Raw genomic sequence first — 15,604 nt, 5'->3', positions numbered from 1 at the left:
TAGTTCTTAAAGTATTGAAGTCCAGCAAACAAAAGTCCCCCTTGGTTGACCTAATTAATATGCTCAATCAAAATATACCACTGCTTCCTAGCCCATCCTAACGCAACCCTCCCCCTTTTCTCTTCTTAAAAATTTCAACTGAGTCGAGCAGTGGTGGCGCATGCCTTTAATTCCAGCATTTGGGAGGCAGAGGCAGGTGGATTTCTGAGTTCGAGGCCAGCCTGGTCTTCAGAGTGAGTTCCAGGACAGCCAGAGCTACACAGAGAAACCCTGTCTCGAAAAATCAAAAAAATTCAACTGAAAGGTCATTTGCTGCTGTTTTCCTGTCTGAGTCAGAAAGCAGCCATTTTAACTGTGCTTCCCTGCTTAATAAAGGCTCTCTCTGTGAAGACAGGTGTTCGAGTGTGGTTTGTGTCCAGGGTAGAAAGGAAGCCTCCTCCCCTGATCTTGGGGTCTCCTAACAATGGTTGATTGCCCTCACACATTTCATTCCAGCACGCAGGAGGCAGAGGCAGGCAGATTTATTTGAGTCCCAAGCCAGCCAGGGTAACATACTGAGATCTTGTCTTTAAAAAGATACAAAATAAACACATAGTGGTTTTCTCTTTGTTTGTTTGTCTTATTTTGATTTTTTGAGACAGGGTTTCTCTGTATAGCCCTGGCTGTCCTGGAACTCACTTTAAGGATGGGAGGGAGCAGTCAGGGTAGAGAGACTGTTAAGTGGTTAGAAGTTCTTGCCAGGCATGGTGGCACATGCCTTTAATCCCAACACTCGGGAGGCAGAAGCAGGCGGATTTCTGAGTTCGAGGCCAGCCTGGTCTACAAAGTGAGTTCCAGGACAGCCAGGGCTAAACAGAGAAATCCTGTCTCAGAGAAACCCTGTCTCGAAAAAACAACCAAAAGAAAAAAAAAAAAAAAAAAGGGAAGTTCTTGCTGCTCTTACAGAGGACCAGGGTTCAGTTTCCCAACACCCACATCCATGGCTTACAGCTGCCTATAACTCTGGATCCAGGGTATACAGCGCCCCCCTCTGGCCTCCTTGGGCACCAGGCACAAACACAGCACATATACACACATACAGGCAAAACACTCATACATGTGGGAAAAAAAAATATTTTTCTAAAATGATGTGGGAGAATCAAAAGGACAAAGGAACTCCCATAAGGAGACACCCATTTGTTCTTAGCAGTGTCCTATGTCCTCCAAAGCAATGTCCCTGCCCCTCCATGTGCTACATGCTTCTGTGGCAGAAACCACACCCTGGCCAAGAAGTCTGGGTCTCTGACCTGTGGTGAGGAAGTGCTAACTTTATTTTTGAGTTGTTTCCTCAGCCTCTGAGGTCATAACAACTGTCGAATCACTATTTCAGTATATAAAGAATCACTTATCTTTTAGGTAGTTGATCATCTTACTAGAAAACAAATCCTTACGGGGGAAAAAAACAAAGTAAAGTAAGACAGTCTGTAACTGACCAATATTCTCAAAGTTCAAAGGTCAAATAAGACAACTAATTGCACCGTGTCTCTGACTCGGCTCCTATAGCTGGGGCCTGGGAAGCAGTGGAAAGAAAGGAATGTTTATTAGAACAACTAGTGACATTGTGCATGACACTAGAGATTAGATAATAATAATATTGAGTTCATCTTATAGCTCCTGGTTTTGATAATTATACTATTATTACAAAAAAATGTCTTGTTCTTAGGAAATACACTCTGGTATGTTTAATGGTAATGAAGGCAGTAATCCTTAAGTTGTTCAAAAATCAACTAATGTGGAAAGGAACAAGGATAAAAGAGAGTAAAATAAATGGAGCATCATGTAAACAATTGAACTCAAATAGAGTTGTCGTTTTGGGGGGGGGGGTGGTTGGAGACAGGGTCTCACTGTGTGGACCAAGCACTCCTTTGAATTTGCAATCCTCCTGCCTCAGCTCCTCTAGTGCTGGGATCCAGCTCCTTCGTACTCCTTCTTGCATTTCCCACACATGTTTAAGTTAGTAAAAGTGAAAGTTGCAGAGACCGAAAATGTATTTACCCTTTGAAATATGTTCAATGTTATCAGTTTGACAGACATCGATAAACATCAAGATTAAAATCTGCCTCGAGGTGGTTAAGTTAAATACATGCATAACAAGGAAGTACTGGTTTCCAAAAACCCCTAGGCAGAGCAGAAGTGGAGTTCAGGAAGGATGTGTCTGCCATCGAAACCAGAGTAGAATATGTTAACACAGCCACAGTGAAGTGTCAAGAGGTTAAAGGACCACTCTCAACACAGCTCCCCAGCCGCTGGACAGCCTTTATCTATGTCAGGGACCTTGAAGTCTGTTCTGTGAGGCAGAAATTCAAACATGCAAAGCCCTTAGACTGGGCACAGAAACCCTGGACTGGGGAGAGTCCGCTCTGCTTCCACTCCCACAGAAGACTGGCCACCCAACCTGCTCACTCGGGATCCTGTTACCAACACGATCCCCTCTGTGCAGCCCAATGCTCCTTCAGACAATGCCTAGAAGCCAGATTTCTGAAGTGGAACTGGAAGTAATCAACAAAGCCGGTGGGAACCCTGGGAGCTAAACATTTAAAAACAGATGAGACAATGGGATAGAGAAAGGAGGGGTGGGGAGGGATAGACCAAAACTCAGGATGTATACTGAGGCTTATAAAACCCCAGTAGTTGGTAAGCTAATTAAAAACATATATTTAAAGGAGTTTGAACAGATGTGCCCTCTGTGGTGGGCAATGCTTCCTTTAGAAGACATGAGTTCTGAAATTAAAATGTTGATGTCAGGCATGAGTTGTTTGCCTATGGGTTATCGGTCAGTAGGGCTCCAGAGGCACCTAATACAATGTAGGTTATTATTGCTCTCGGATGCTCACCATAACTAAATGGGTAAGACTCTATTAGGAAAGAAGAGGCCTCACACTTAGCAAGATACCAAGAACTTGATCTTGAACTGAGCAGGCGCCGCCTGCTGGCTAGCATTCATAATGCTGGAAGGCGCTCTGCATCCTGATGAGGGAAATTGATCCTTGATTTCCCTCAGCTCTGGGCCCTGCATGCTGAACTACTTACTGATCTAGCAGGCGAGATGTGCCAACGGGTTCATGATGCATGACAGACTTTTCCTGAGCAGTCACGACACACATACACATTGGCTCACCCCAGAAAGGGAGCCTGTTGGAAGACCCATGTAAGTACTGGCACCGAGGTCCAATATGGTGAACCAATGAGGGTTACTAGCAGGAATGTGGGAGAGGGGTCCCTTACAAGGAGTAGGGGTGATTCAAAGGCAGCCGTGTCATCAGAAAGCCTACCCCAACATAGGTGATGACTCCTGAAAACTAAAGCCCAGAACTCTCTACCTACTTGTCTCTTTCTGACCTTGGTTTGGGCGGTCAGAGTCTCCACCGCAGCAGCTCTCTACTCTCTTCTTTACTGTTGAAATGAGCCCCAGTGAATCTTCCAAGCTTGTGTTATTTAGTACATGTGACCGTCTGCTTCCCTCCTGAGGCCCCGTCCAGTACCTCCTGGAAGAAATGTTTCCATTTGAAGAAAAAGTTACAAATCTAAGGAACACACTATACAACAGCGCCCCTAGCGACAAAACTGATGACTGGTGTAACAACTGCTCTCTTGACTGGATCTGAGGACTTCCTACAGGAGGATATTGACGTCTGTACGGAAACCCCAGGCTGGAAAAAGAATAGGCCGCAGGGGAGAATCGGATGATATTGTTTTGCTAAATGGTAGCGCTGCCAAACTGCCTTCTAACTATTTATGTTTCGATTCATAGATCTGAGCTGTTCCCAACCTTAGTGAAAGAAGCTTCCCGTTGCAGGTGGCAGAGGTCAATGCAGAGACTCGGAATGCTTCCAAATGCTAAGACCGAATAAGTGACTGAATGCTCAGTAACAAGTGGGACATCTTTGTCAACCCCTGCCTCAAGGAACATTTCGGGAGATAGAAGTGGAAAGAAGGGGAGGAATGTGGCTGTTTATAATGCATGCCTTTAATCCCAGTATTTGAGAGGCAGAGGCAGGCAGTTATCTATGAGTTTGAGGCCAGCCTGATCTACTACAGAGTGAGTTCCAAGACGGCAAAAGCTACATAAGGAAACCGTGTCTTTTTTTGGTTTTGGTTTTGGTTTTTGAGACAGGGTTTCTCTGTATAGCCCTGGCTGTCCTGGAACTCACTTTGTAGACCAGGCTGGCCTCTAACTCAGAAATCTGCCTGCCTCTGCCTCCCGAGTGCTGGAATTAAAGGCATGCGCCACCACGCCAGGCCGGGAAACCTGTCTTGAAAAGTAAAATCAAAACAAGCAACAACACAGAAATCAGGTTCAGCCAGATCCGGGCAGCTGCAGGAGCTCAGGTCTTCAGCAGCTCTTTCTGTCTTCCATTCATTTCCGGAACCATGGCCTCTGCTGTGGCTATCTTCAAGGTGTTCAATGACGTGAAAGTTCGCAAGTCTTCAACACCAGAAGTGAAGAAGCGCAAGAAGGCAGTGCTCTTTTGCCTGAGTGAGGGCAAGAAGAACATCATCTTGGAGGAAGGCAAGGAGATCCTGGCAGGAGATGTGGGGCAGACTGTGGACAACCCCTACACCACTGTTGTCAAGATGCTGCCAGACAAGAACTGCTACTATGCACTCTATGATGCAAACTATGAAACCAGAGGGAAAGGAGGGCAGCACAGAAGGAGGAGGGACAAATAACACCAAGGCTTTTTGATAAACCCTCATGTAATCTTATTATTTAATATTTACCTAAAATTATACACAATGCACACACACACATTCACACATAATATATATACATATATCACACTATATATATGAAAGTTATGCCACTTGGGCTGAACATACTTCCCACAAGAACCACAGACTAACAAAACCCCCAATGGAAAGCATGCGATGTCTCTAGAATGATTGGTCAGGGCCATTCAAGTGACCCTCAAAACAATATAAACAATGGCTGCTGCCCTCGGTTGCCTCTCAGAGGTCAAAGGTAAACACCTCTTGCTGAGGACACAGCACATCTAGGATACAGGGCTCAGACTATATGAGCTCGATCTAACCTGAAAGCCTCATTCCTGCAGTATAGCTTCCAAGGTACCAGAAAATACTCTACAAGGTGCCAGAGGAGGGGCAATTAATAGTCCTACCCAGCTGTGGTACCTATAAATCGCAATGGCCAGCATAGTAAGAAATCCATAAAGGTACAGTAGATGTCCCTCATATGTTGATGGATACCTCTACATCACAGCTCCTGCATCTATGACTCAGGACACATTAAAAAAAAAAAAAGAGGGGGGCTGAAAAAACTGTAAGAGCTGCAATACCAGGATGTCTAGTGTGAAACAGTCTCATAGAAATGGTCGCAAAAACAAGATCTAAACAATAGCGATATCAATATGCTAACAGAGAAGTGAGGCTATGCCATACAAAGTGATCATCCTTGAAATCATGTACATACAAACATAAACAGATTCAGCAGGTTGTAGTGTATCTATGCAAATATTTGTAACTATAACAATTAAAGAAGATGAGACCATCAGTCTGAGTTGGGGACATGGGGCGAGCTAGGTGAAGGGGCCTTCGGAAGAAATGGAAGAAGGAAAGAATCAGAGGAAGTGGAAGTAATTATACTTTAATTAAAATGTATTAAAACTTTTAAGTTAACTTTTTTAAAAAGTATAGGACACTACGGTGTTAGCAGTTTAGACACAGTTCTACCTCTGACATGAATCCCTATCTAAGCAGAGTGAGGGAGGTGCATGCAAAAGCACGTGAGAGTAAAAGGGGCATGAGTAGCTAAAGCCAAAAGAAACTTCAGAGGAAGAAATGAGTAACCTGGAGTGCGAATCCAGGAAGCCGCAATTGTTTCAAACCAAGCTCTAAGAACAACTAGGGCTTGAGACAGTGGATAATAAATCCAAAGAGTCTTCAAATGACCTTGCCAAAGGCACAAAGACACGGGTCCCCCCAAACTGAAGTGCAGGCTAGAGGGCCGGCACACATAGGGCAGGCGCCTTTGATATATGCCTTTGACAGTATGCTTATCTAGCAAGATGCCACAATAGGAAAATTCATTGCCGAGGTAACAGTAACAATAGCTATGTCCCGAAAGAATTAGAAAATTCTGAACAAAGAAAATCAAAACAGGCAGGACCTAACATTCCACTGTCTGGGTAGCAGAGTGAACTGCAAGCCAGGAGTGATCCCAGCCCACTGATGGCTAAACAGCGCCGCACAGAGGCCACCAAGGTAGCAGAAGAGTCCTAGAAACTACAACTCCCAGAGAGCGTCGGGCGAGGGAACTACAACTCCCAGCAAGCCCAGGAAGCGACACTCTCCGTAGTTCCACAGATCGCCCTCACGTACTGTCTTTAATCGGACCTATTGGGACACCTGGCGCATGACCCCGCGTGAATGGGGAGCGCCCGCCCAGAGTCCCTGGAGGCGGAGCTCGAACCTCATTGGTAGAAAGGCGACCCGAAAAGAAGAAACTGATCTTGACAATCTCCGAGTGATTGGAGTTGATGGGACCAGGGGAACAGCGAACTAGGCTGCTGACCAATCAGCGTCCAGAAGAGAGACCAGGGAACGAAGGTTCTGCGGTCACATGCCGCGGAGTCTAGTGGGAGGAGCAGTTGCTCAGCAGGCTCTCGCTGCTTCCTGTTTCCGGCTTCTGGAGCGGGGCGCTTCGCGGCGCCTAGGGGAGCGCTGGCTTCAGAGAGGAATCGAGGGACTGGGGTCTGCGCCCCCGCACCCCTGATCTCCGCACGCGTCTTCCAACCTCAGAGACACATTCTTGGGGGCTTCTGAGCCGCGGTTGCTCTGTTTTCCCGTGACACGTGAGTGTTGGGGGCGTGGAGGAAGCGGGCTGGGGGTCCTTGCACACCTCTGTACTGAAGGAGGTGCAGACCAGGACTCTCGCTTGGCCATGGTTCTGGCTGGAGATCCTGCTGGGGAGCCCTAGGGAGGACTTGAGGCAAAAGGCATGAGAATGGAGAACGCCAGACTTCTAGGAGTGAGGAAGAGGAGTTCCAAGATCAGAGAGGGATTTGAGGTGTTTTGAAGGTGGGAAAAGGAAAGTGCCCATGTGTGAAGTGTTAACTGGATGCTTGTAGGGAGAATTTTGACCTGTATCGTGGGAGTAAAGTGGCGTCATGGCGTCATTTGGGGGTAAGGTATGACTTTGAGTAGATGAAAGGCGAGAATTTCCAGACTCCTGGAAGAAGTTCGAGGAAGGTCTGTTAGCATGATGTGGAAAAGAGTGACAGGAGTGTCTTGTGTTTCTGTGGAGACTTTGAAGCACAGAACTGCCTCCTTGGGGCACTTTAAACCTCGGGCCTTTCTGCCAGTTGAGACTGATCTTAAACGTGTTGGCTGCAATGAACCAGGAGAAAGAAAATAAAGCCCTCCGTTAGAAAATGGAAAACGGCCATGAGTGGAAAAGTGCGTTCAGGGCTGAGAGGTTAGCAGTTTCCCAACCCCTAACTTAGTCACTCGCCGTCCTATAGAGAATGTTTCAGCATTGCCACTAGATCTGTCTCCATAGAATAAGAAAGGGGAATTCTCAAGAGCCTAAGATCCTGTTTTACAGCGTCTGAGAGTTATAAATGCTTGCACTCTGAGGATCTCTTTGGACCATGCTAAATAGGAACTGCCCAGCTTTCAGTTTTATCCTGCTCTCTATTTGGGCCCGTATTTATCAGAAGTTTGACCACAGATGCCTTCATGTCATTAAGTCATCCAGGTTAATTTAATATTTGTGTAGCCTAGGACAAGTAACTCAGTGAGCAACTATAAGCGTCAGACCCCTTATCTTTTCTAGGCTGTGTAACTAACACAATGCAGGCATAGCATTTCAAACATACACCACACTGAATCAAGGAGGAGCAGCTCAAAATTAGACTCAGATCTTAAGCTGGGAGGAGTGTAAAGTTATTCTTCTAACTTTTTGAACGTTTAAGCAAATGACAGACAGTTCCGCTCACCCAGTGCCTATCGTGGCTTGTTTTAATTTTTCATCCTGTCCCAATTTTGTGAAATTCTTTGCCCTAATTTGGGAAGAGAAAGCAGCAACAGTTAACAAATGAGGAACTAACTTGGAGGCCAGAGTGCACAGCATTCATTCTGTGAGAGCATCCCTCCAGGATATGTCCTGGGGAGCAAGCGCCTCAGAGCCCAGAATGGTACTTTTTTAAATTAAATCCTGAGAGAACTTGCGGAAAATGGCACCGAGTAGGTTAACAGAGGAGCACTAGGTGAGGTGACCGGTTGAGCAACAGCTGAGCTCAGGGGAGGGGAGAGCTTAAACCTGGGCTCCTTGTTATACTACAGTTAACTGGGAGGTAGAGCAACTTCTCCTTCCTGGTCTGTTTTAAAAACGAGAAAGGCGGCTCTGCGTTGGCTCCCTTCTGGATAGATGACTCTGGAGCCATCTGTCTTACTCCATTAGCTGTGTCAGTGGCATTTGTTCTGTTTGTCCTGTAGTTTTTACTTGTGAAATAGAGACCGTTAAGTTTAATACATGGTTTGGAGAGGATTGACTAGTTAATGTCTGTTAGCATTTCAGGGAGTGCCTGGCTGAAGGCTGTCACTCTGCTGCATATGTTCTGTAGTGTCCTATCTGAAATGTGTTAGGAGTGCCTTTGACTTCTTGGCTACGTGTGATTACTGGGTGGAAATAAATGCCTTGTTTGTATTGGTGAGTTGATGGGGGGGGGGGGGGGTATGGGTAAGTGTGTTACCCTCCCTGCATATGGGAAATAGAAACTCAGATGTACCTTTCAGGGAGAAAGGGAAATGAATTTAGAGCACAGGGTTAGAGCTTTCACTTTCTTGTGGAGAATGTCTGGAAGAGTTAACTGTCAAAAAAAAGAGTGAAACCATTATAAAATTAACAATGTCAATGGCCTGAAGGGTTAGTAATAGATACTAGTAGAAGCCTCGTGCAAGCATCAGTCACTATGGCCTAACTATGAAGGTAGCCAGCTTTTCAACATTGAAATAGGACATTGTCATCCACGAATATGTTGGGCTGCATTCACGGGTATCAGGGGATATATGTGTCCCATGGGCCATAGTTTGGATGGGCCTGTTAGAATAATACAAACAGAAAGTGAACTCAGAACAGCCATCTCACTGAAAGTTTAGCTGGCCTTAAGATTTGTGACTTGGAGGGGCAAGGTAGATTTCGGAAGACTTCTGGTCACTCCTTTGACCCAGTGAGTTTTCTTCTGTGATTGGGTGATTTTTTTTTTCCCCCAGAGAAATGCCACATAAGTAATTGAGGTGAGCTAAGGTACTATGGCTGCTTCACCCACATTCCACATGCTTCCAGTGACTGAAGAAAGATTGTTGGATGTTCCCTACTGATATGTTAGGGCCCAGCAAAGTCAAGCTTCTCTCTCTTCCTTACATCTTTCATAATAACTTCAAGCTAGGATCTGTGTAAACCATGATGGGATGTTCCAGGGAAGGCCACTGACTTAGGCTTTATTTATAAACTAGTATTTGACTTTGAAAAATGGGATACTACAACATAAATTCATCAAACAGTAACAATACAAAGATGGATGTACCCTGGCTTATATTTTCTTCCTCTTAACATCCCCTCTCCCCCATTTGTTTCCCTGGGTTTTGGTTTTTAGAGGTATTTGAGACAGGGTGTCTCACCAAGTATCTCTTGCTGGCCTCAAATTCACAAAGGTCCATCTACATCTGCCTCTGAGTATAGAGATTAAAGACCTTTGGCTCTACACGGAGCCCCGTTTGTTTTGGAGCAGTCATGCTTTTTGAGTGTCAAAATGCCATTATTTTTTGCACAGTTGTGTGACTGATCTGTTTTCTTTCTCTCCTGATCCTGCCTTCACCTTCAACACACTCTTCCAAAAGAATGTTCCCCTTCTCTGGCTGCTGGAGGACTGAACTGGTATTGTTACTACTCCTGGCTGTGGCTGTGAGAGAATCCTGGCAGATAGAAGAAAAATCGTGTGACCTGGTGGGAGAGAAGGATAAGGAGTCAAAGAACGAGGTGGCTCTCCTGGAGAGGTTACGGCCACTGTTTAACAAAAGGTAAAGGAAAGAACCTGATGGGGGGCTGGAGAGATGGCTCAGCGGGTTAAGAGCAATGACTGCTCTTCCAAAGGTCCTGAGTTCAAATCCCAGCTACCACATGGTGGCTCACAACCATCTGTAATGAGATCTGACTCCCTCTTCTGGGGTGTCTGAAAACAGCTGCAGTATACTTACATATAATAAATAAATCTTTAAAAAAAAAAAAAAAGAACCTGAGAGGGAAGAAACTATCTAAGGGTCTTTTCTCTTTCATGAGTATACTTCAGCTTTAATGTGGAAGGGGTACATGAATGGTACAGGCTCTAATGTGAACTTTAGCAACTATTAGTTTTATTTGGCTGTAATACATCCCCTTCTTTGATACCAAGTTCACAGCCATGATACTATGTATGTTTTTCTTCTCTTTCACAGAAAAGTATCAGTTTCTAAAGACAAGGTCTAAAACACCAGCTTGTAGAAATTGGAACATTACTTGATGGCTTCATATAAGACTTTAAAAACATCAAACAGACACATTTAAACATATGTATGTCTAAGTATGTCTTCATCTGTGTCAGGGAATCTTCAGCTAAACATGAAAATGATCTTTAAACATATGACGATCCCATGAAAACAAACAAACCCTTGCTGTGGGGAAACAGCTAACACTTTTATGTAGCTAGAATGGGTATTCTAGAATGTATTGCTGTCTTGGATGGTATATTTGAACCTATTATCAACAAGTAGGACAGTCCATGGGGCCACAAATAACTCATAATTCAATAGTTGTTATGCCTTTGATAGGAGGAGGGAGACTGTTCTTTCCTGAGCATGGTAACTAGTAATCCTGTTCTTTTTCTCTTCCTCCTTTTCTTGTATAGTTTTGAGAGCACTGTGGGCCAGGGCTCGGACACATACAGCTACATATTCAGAGTATGCCGGGAAGCTAGCAACCACTCCTCTGGAGCAGGCCTGGTCCAGATCAACAAAAGCAATGACAAGGAGACAGTGGTTGGGAGAATCAATGAGACTCACATCTTCAATGGAAGTAAGATATTTCCTGCTGACTAATCCCAAGTCAGCCCTCCAATAATCCTGTATGCGTTGGCCTTCTCCAGCTTTCTGTATGCCATGCTTGATGGAGTTGGTCTAGACTGTAACTCACAGTGCCCAGTTCAGAGCTGCTCAGGGCACCTCTGTGTTTGAAGACAGTGCAAAACTTTGATAAAGAGAATATAAGATTGGACATAACAGTTCAAAGTAGAGCATTTGCCCATATGCACAAAGTTCTGACGTTGATCCTTAATACCACAAAAAAGGAAGACAGAAGAAAAGGATGGAAAAGCAAATATGAATATGAATGACTGAGCATGATTGACCCTAGCCAGAATTTTACATAGTCTGGAGTCCCTGCTAGTCACCCAAATACTTAACCAGTTCCATACCAGCCACTGCCATTTCTCATCAAATTAACCACTATTGAATTTTAAGATAACTTTTTTTGTGCAAACCAGTAAGTCTATTTAAGGGGGGGGGGGGGACCCTCTGCCTACTTGCACTAACAGCTGTAATTTTCAAATGTCATGAAAGTATATGCTGGAGGGGAGCACCTGTGGTCTGATTTCTTCCCATAACAGATCAATTATCCAGTGTAGATATTGACTATGTAAATAATAAAGCAAGTTCTTGACCCAGACTCTCTCCTAGTGCGATGGTGTTTCAGACACTGTTCTCTTGCTATAAACAGACACCATGATCAAGAGAAAGCATTTCATTGGAGGCTTACATTTTCAGAGGTTAGTGCACTATCACCACAAAGGGAGCATGGCAGTACACAGGTACACATGGTGCTGGAGAAGTAGTAGCTCAGAGCTCTACATCCTGATCTGCGTAAAAAGATGGGGAAAGACTCTGGGCCTTGCATGGGTTTTTGAAACCTCAAAGCCCACCCCAGTGACATACTTCCTCCAAAAGGCCACACCTCCTAATCTTTACAATCCTTTCAGACAGTTGCACGCCATAGTGACTTAGCCACTCTTATGCAGACCACCACAGACAGCTTTAAGACGCCAGCTCACTAATCTTAAAACCTTGTTTTCTCATACGCAAAGTCGAAAGAATCCTTACTGGTTGTCAGTCAAACAGTATTTTACAAAGAATGTTAATCATAGTAAATAAATACTTGGCCGTCGCCCTGCTGCCTGGCAATCTTGTGAAATCCCCTCTTGTTTGCATTGTGTTGAGAAAATGCACATCAGTGTTAAAAGCTTGCGTAGAAACTGTCTTTACAGTCTCTCGACTACCTTTAGTATAGAAAGGAATAAGGTCAACCTTACGTATCTGGTCACTGCTCTCTTAAAACAAGGGAACAAAAGTTTTCTTAAGAACAAGTTTTAAGGCCAGGTAAGGAGGCTCATGTCTGTGACCTCAAAACTTGGGAGGCAGAGGCAGGAAGATCACAAGTTGGAGGCCAGCCTGGTCTACATAGTGAATTAAGGCCAGCCAGAGCTACATAGCAAGATTCGTCTTTTAAAAAAGAAAGATTTTAGTTTAGCATTCAGATAAACAGATCGTATCAATTATCATTAACTAAAAACGGTTCCAGTAGCTTATTCCACTCCATCCTGCTACCCACTGTTGCCTCTGCTTTCCCTGCTCTCCATAGTGCTCTTCATTGTTCTTGTCCCTCCTCAGGTAACTGGATCATGCTGATATATAAAGGGGGCGATGAATATGACAACCACTGTGGCAAAGAGCAGCGCCGTGCAGTGGTGATGATCTCCTGCAATCGGCACACACTAGCGGTAAGGTGTCCTGGGACAGCCTGGGACCAGGAACAGCAAATGGTTGGGCTTTATGCATTTATCAGGGGCAGCCTTGTTTTTTGGATGCAAGTTGAAAGAAGACATACATAATTACTGTTTGGTCCTCTCATCATCAGGCTAATTTTAACCCAGTGTCTGAGGAACGAGGCAAAGTCCAGGATTGCTTCTACCTCTTTGAGATGGATAGCAGCCTGGCCTGTTCACCAGAGGTCTCACACCTCAGTGTGGGCTCGATCTTACTTGTCATGTGAGTACTTTGTACCCTCTCAGTAGCTGCGTGTGCTGACATATACTAGAGATGACTCACTGATATGACTGTACACGTTCAAAGAAATTAAGCTAGGGAGTATAGCTTGGTGGTTGAGTGCTTGATCAGTATGTACAAGGTCCTGTGTTCAATCCCTGACAGTAGTAAAAAAAATATAAAACATTTTTGAAGACAGTCTTATATGTAGCTATAGCTGGCCTCAAACTCAGAAGAATTTCTGTCTTCCATGAGCTGATATTAAAGATGTACCTGATCAGACCTGGCTTCTTAAAAAATGGTTTAGTCCCAATAAATGATTTGCATCTGGAGTTTTGTTTATATAGCATGTCTCCCTGTGTAGTTCTAGCTAACCTGGCTATGTAGACTTAGCTGGCCTCTGCTTCCCAAGTACTGGATTAAAGTAAAGGCATTTGGTTAAGCTTCCTCTCAGGAGAAGGCTGGACACTTTGCAGCACTGTATCACATCAGCAGAGCTTGTATAAAGCAGCAGCCTGTTTAATAGTGATCCATGACTATTTGAGTCACATACTAAGTTCCTGCCCCCTCTTCTAGGTGTTGGACACAGCACTCGTAAGCGGTTTTTCTGAGGAGCTACCAGCCCTGTTTGTTTAGAGTATAGCTTAGGAAACAGCTAAAGATGAATGTACAGTCTAGCCTTAGCTTCTCACTGCTACTTAGAAAACAGCTAAAATCGAGCCTTGGCCTTCTCAATGCTCTTCGAAGTATGTGGTGCCACTTCGGGATTAAAATAAGTTTTAAGTATTTCTCTTCCTGTCTAGATTTGCATCGTTGGTTGCTGTCTATATCATTGGGGGTTTCTTATACCAGAGACTGGTAGTGGGGGCCAAGGGAATGGAGCAGTTTCCTCATCTGGCCTTCTGGCAGGATCTTGGCAACCTAGTAGCTGTAAGTAGCGAAGTTAATTTGGGCTAAGCCTTGGATTTTGGGTGTTCTCTGGGGAGGGGGCTTTGGGGGGAACGTCAGTTTGAAACCATATCATCTGTTTCACTCTGAAATAGATAATCAAGATTATCTTTCCTTTGCTTTTTACTTCCAGGATGGTTGTGACTTTGTGTGCCGTTCCAAACCCCGCAATGTGCCTGCAGCATATCGTGGAGTGGGGGATGACCAGCTGGGGGAGGAGTCGGAAGAAAGGGATGATCATCTGCTACCAATGTGATTGCACTTTAATGTCTAGCCACCTCTTCAGTCCCCAAACCAAAGCATACTCAGCCAGACTTCTCAAGCCGGTCTCCCGTCTCTCACCTTGCCGTTAATATTCTTGCTTTCCAGTTGGCTTTTGATTTGACCCTAACCTGCCTCTCTTTGCTCCTTCCTATTGTTTCTCCTCTGCACAAGTAGAGTGGAAGGCAGACAGACATAGGGCCTGTGGGGCAGACTCCTGCACCCCAGGAAGAGCAAGGACAGCTAAATAGGCAGAAAGCCATGAGCCCTGGCTGTACACATTTTTAGAAGTTAAAACACTGGATACTCTAATTAACAAAGCAAAGATTACTTGTACCTTTGGTTGCCTCCAGTTGTTCTGCAGTGCTTGCCTGGCTGTAACCCAAATACTCCCATTTGCTTTGAGCCTGAAATCAGTCACCTGATTGTCCCTTGTGTGGGATGAGGACAGGGAAAAAAAAATGTGAAATTTCCCAACTACAGGACTCTAAGGCGCCATCATGTTGTGTATAGGTCTTTAAGTGGCTTGATAGTTTGAATTGGACCCTGGGCCATGGTTTATAAGTCCATACGTAACCCAAATGCCTAATCAAGTAGTCCTTTTCTAAAGTAAACAGACCCTGTGTGTCACCTTGTGTCTCAGTGGCCAGCCTTGTTCTTCCTCATATCCCTCTACTGGTACTTGTAAATCTGAGTTGCACTTTTCTCACAGATCTGTAGTTTGGCTTTTTATACTTTCCCCAATCTTAAAGGAAGGGAATGGAAGCAGAAGTGGATATGGAGGCTCTGCAGGTCTTTGCTTTGGGTGGGGACACTGCTGCACCTGTCTCTCCTGCTGGCTCAGGGAAGTGTCTGACCCACTTATCTATGGGAAAAGGTTTTTAGTCCTCTATTTCTTTCTGTTTAGGCCATCTGCCCAGAATCGCAGGCTGATCTCTATAATAGTGAACGCCTAGGCCACTACGTTAACAACACAGTTAATCTGAACACAGGAGATGTGGGAAAGGCAGGGCCATTCGTTACTTTTAGAGAAAATGAATGAAGTCATTCCTTGTATAGAAAGAAATTTTGTTTCTTTCTATACAAGAAAAATGATGTTATTTTTTAAAAAAGCTTCTCCTTTGTCGTTTGCATCCTAACCCCTGTGTTTTCAATGAAAAATAATATACCACTTTTGTACAAAAACACAATAATTAAAAAACATAAAAAACACGCTGGCTTTGTCATTTGTGCTAAGGAGACACAGCATAATGCAGTAAGACAA

At 44.5% G+C, this 15,604-nt stretch overlaps 1 protein-coding gene across 1 annotated transcript; it reads left to right on the top strand.

Annotated features, from left to right (window-relative positions):
* The first annotated feature begins 6,563 nt into the window (after window positions 1-6,563).
* On the top strand, window positions 6,564-15,552 carry M6pr (mannose-6-phosphate receptor, cation dependent). Its single transcript, XM_021165416.2, has 7 exons — window positions 6,564-6,851; window positions 9,901-10,080; window positions 10,944-11,110; window positions 12,757-12,866; window positions 13,004-13,134; window positions 13,935-14,061; window positions 14,213-15,552. The coding sequence occupies exons 2-7, from the start codon at window positions 9,902-9,904 to the stop codon at window positions 14,333-14,335; spliced, it is 837 nt and encodes a 278-aa protein (XP_021021075.2). The 5' UTR covers window positions 6,564-6,851; window position 9,901; the 3' UTR covers window positions 14,336-15,552.
* Window positions 15,553-15,604: the final 52 nt, after the last annotated feature.

This window comes from Mus caroli, unplaced genomic scaffold, assembly GCF_978045245.1.
Source record: "Mus caroli unplaced genomic scaffold, Mus_caroli_1 scaffold_7, whole genome shotgun sequence".
Lineage (NCBI taxonomy): Eukaryota > Metazoa > Chordata > Mammalia > Rodentia > Muridae > Mus > Mus caroli.
Note: the sequence above shows the minus strand (reverse complement) of the source record. Positions and strands in the feature narration are given on the sequence as shown.

Excerpts from the sequence above, each read along its gene's own strand:
- M6pr (XM_021165416.2), top strand. The coding sequence starts at position 9,902 with ATGTTCCCCTTCTCTGGCTGCTGGAGGACTGAACTGGTATTGTTACTA. Across the intron at positions 12,867-13,003 it reads GCAATCGGCACACACTAGCG|GCTAATTTTAACCCAGTGTC; the intron begins GTAAGGTGTCCT and ends TCTCATCATCAG. Across the intron at positions 14,062-14,212 it reads ATCTTGGCAACCTAGTAGCT|GATGGTTGTGACTTTGTGTG; the intron begins GTAAGTAGCGAA and ends TTTTACTTCCAG.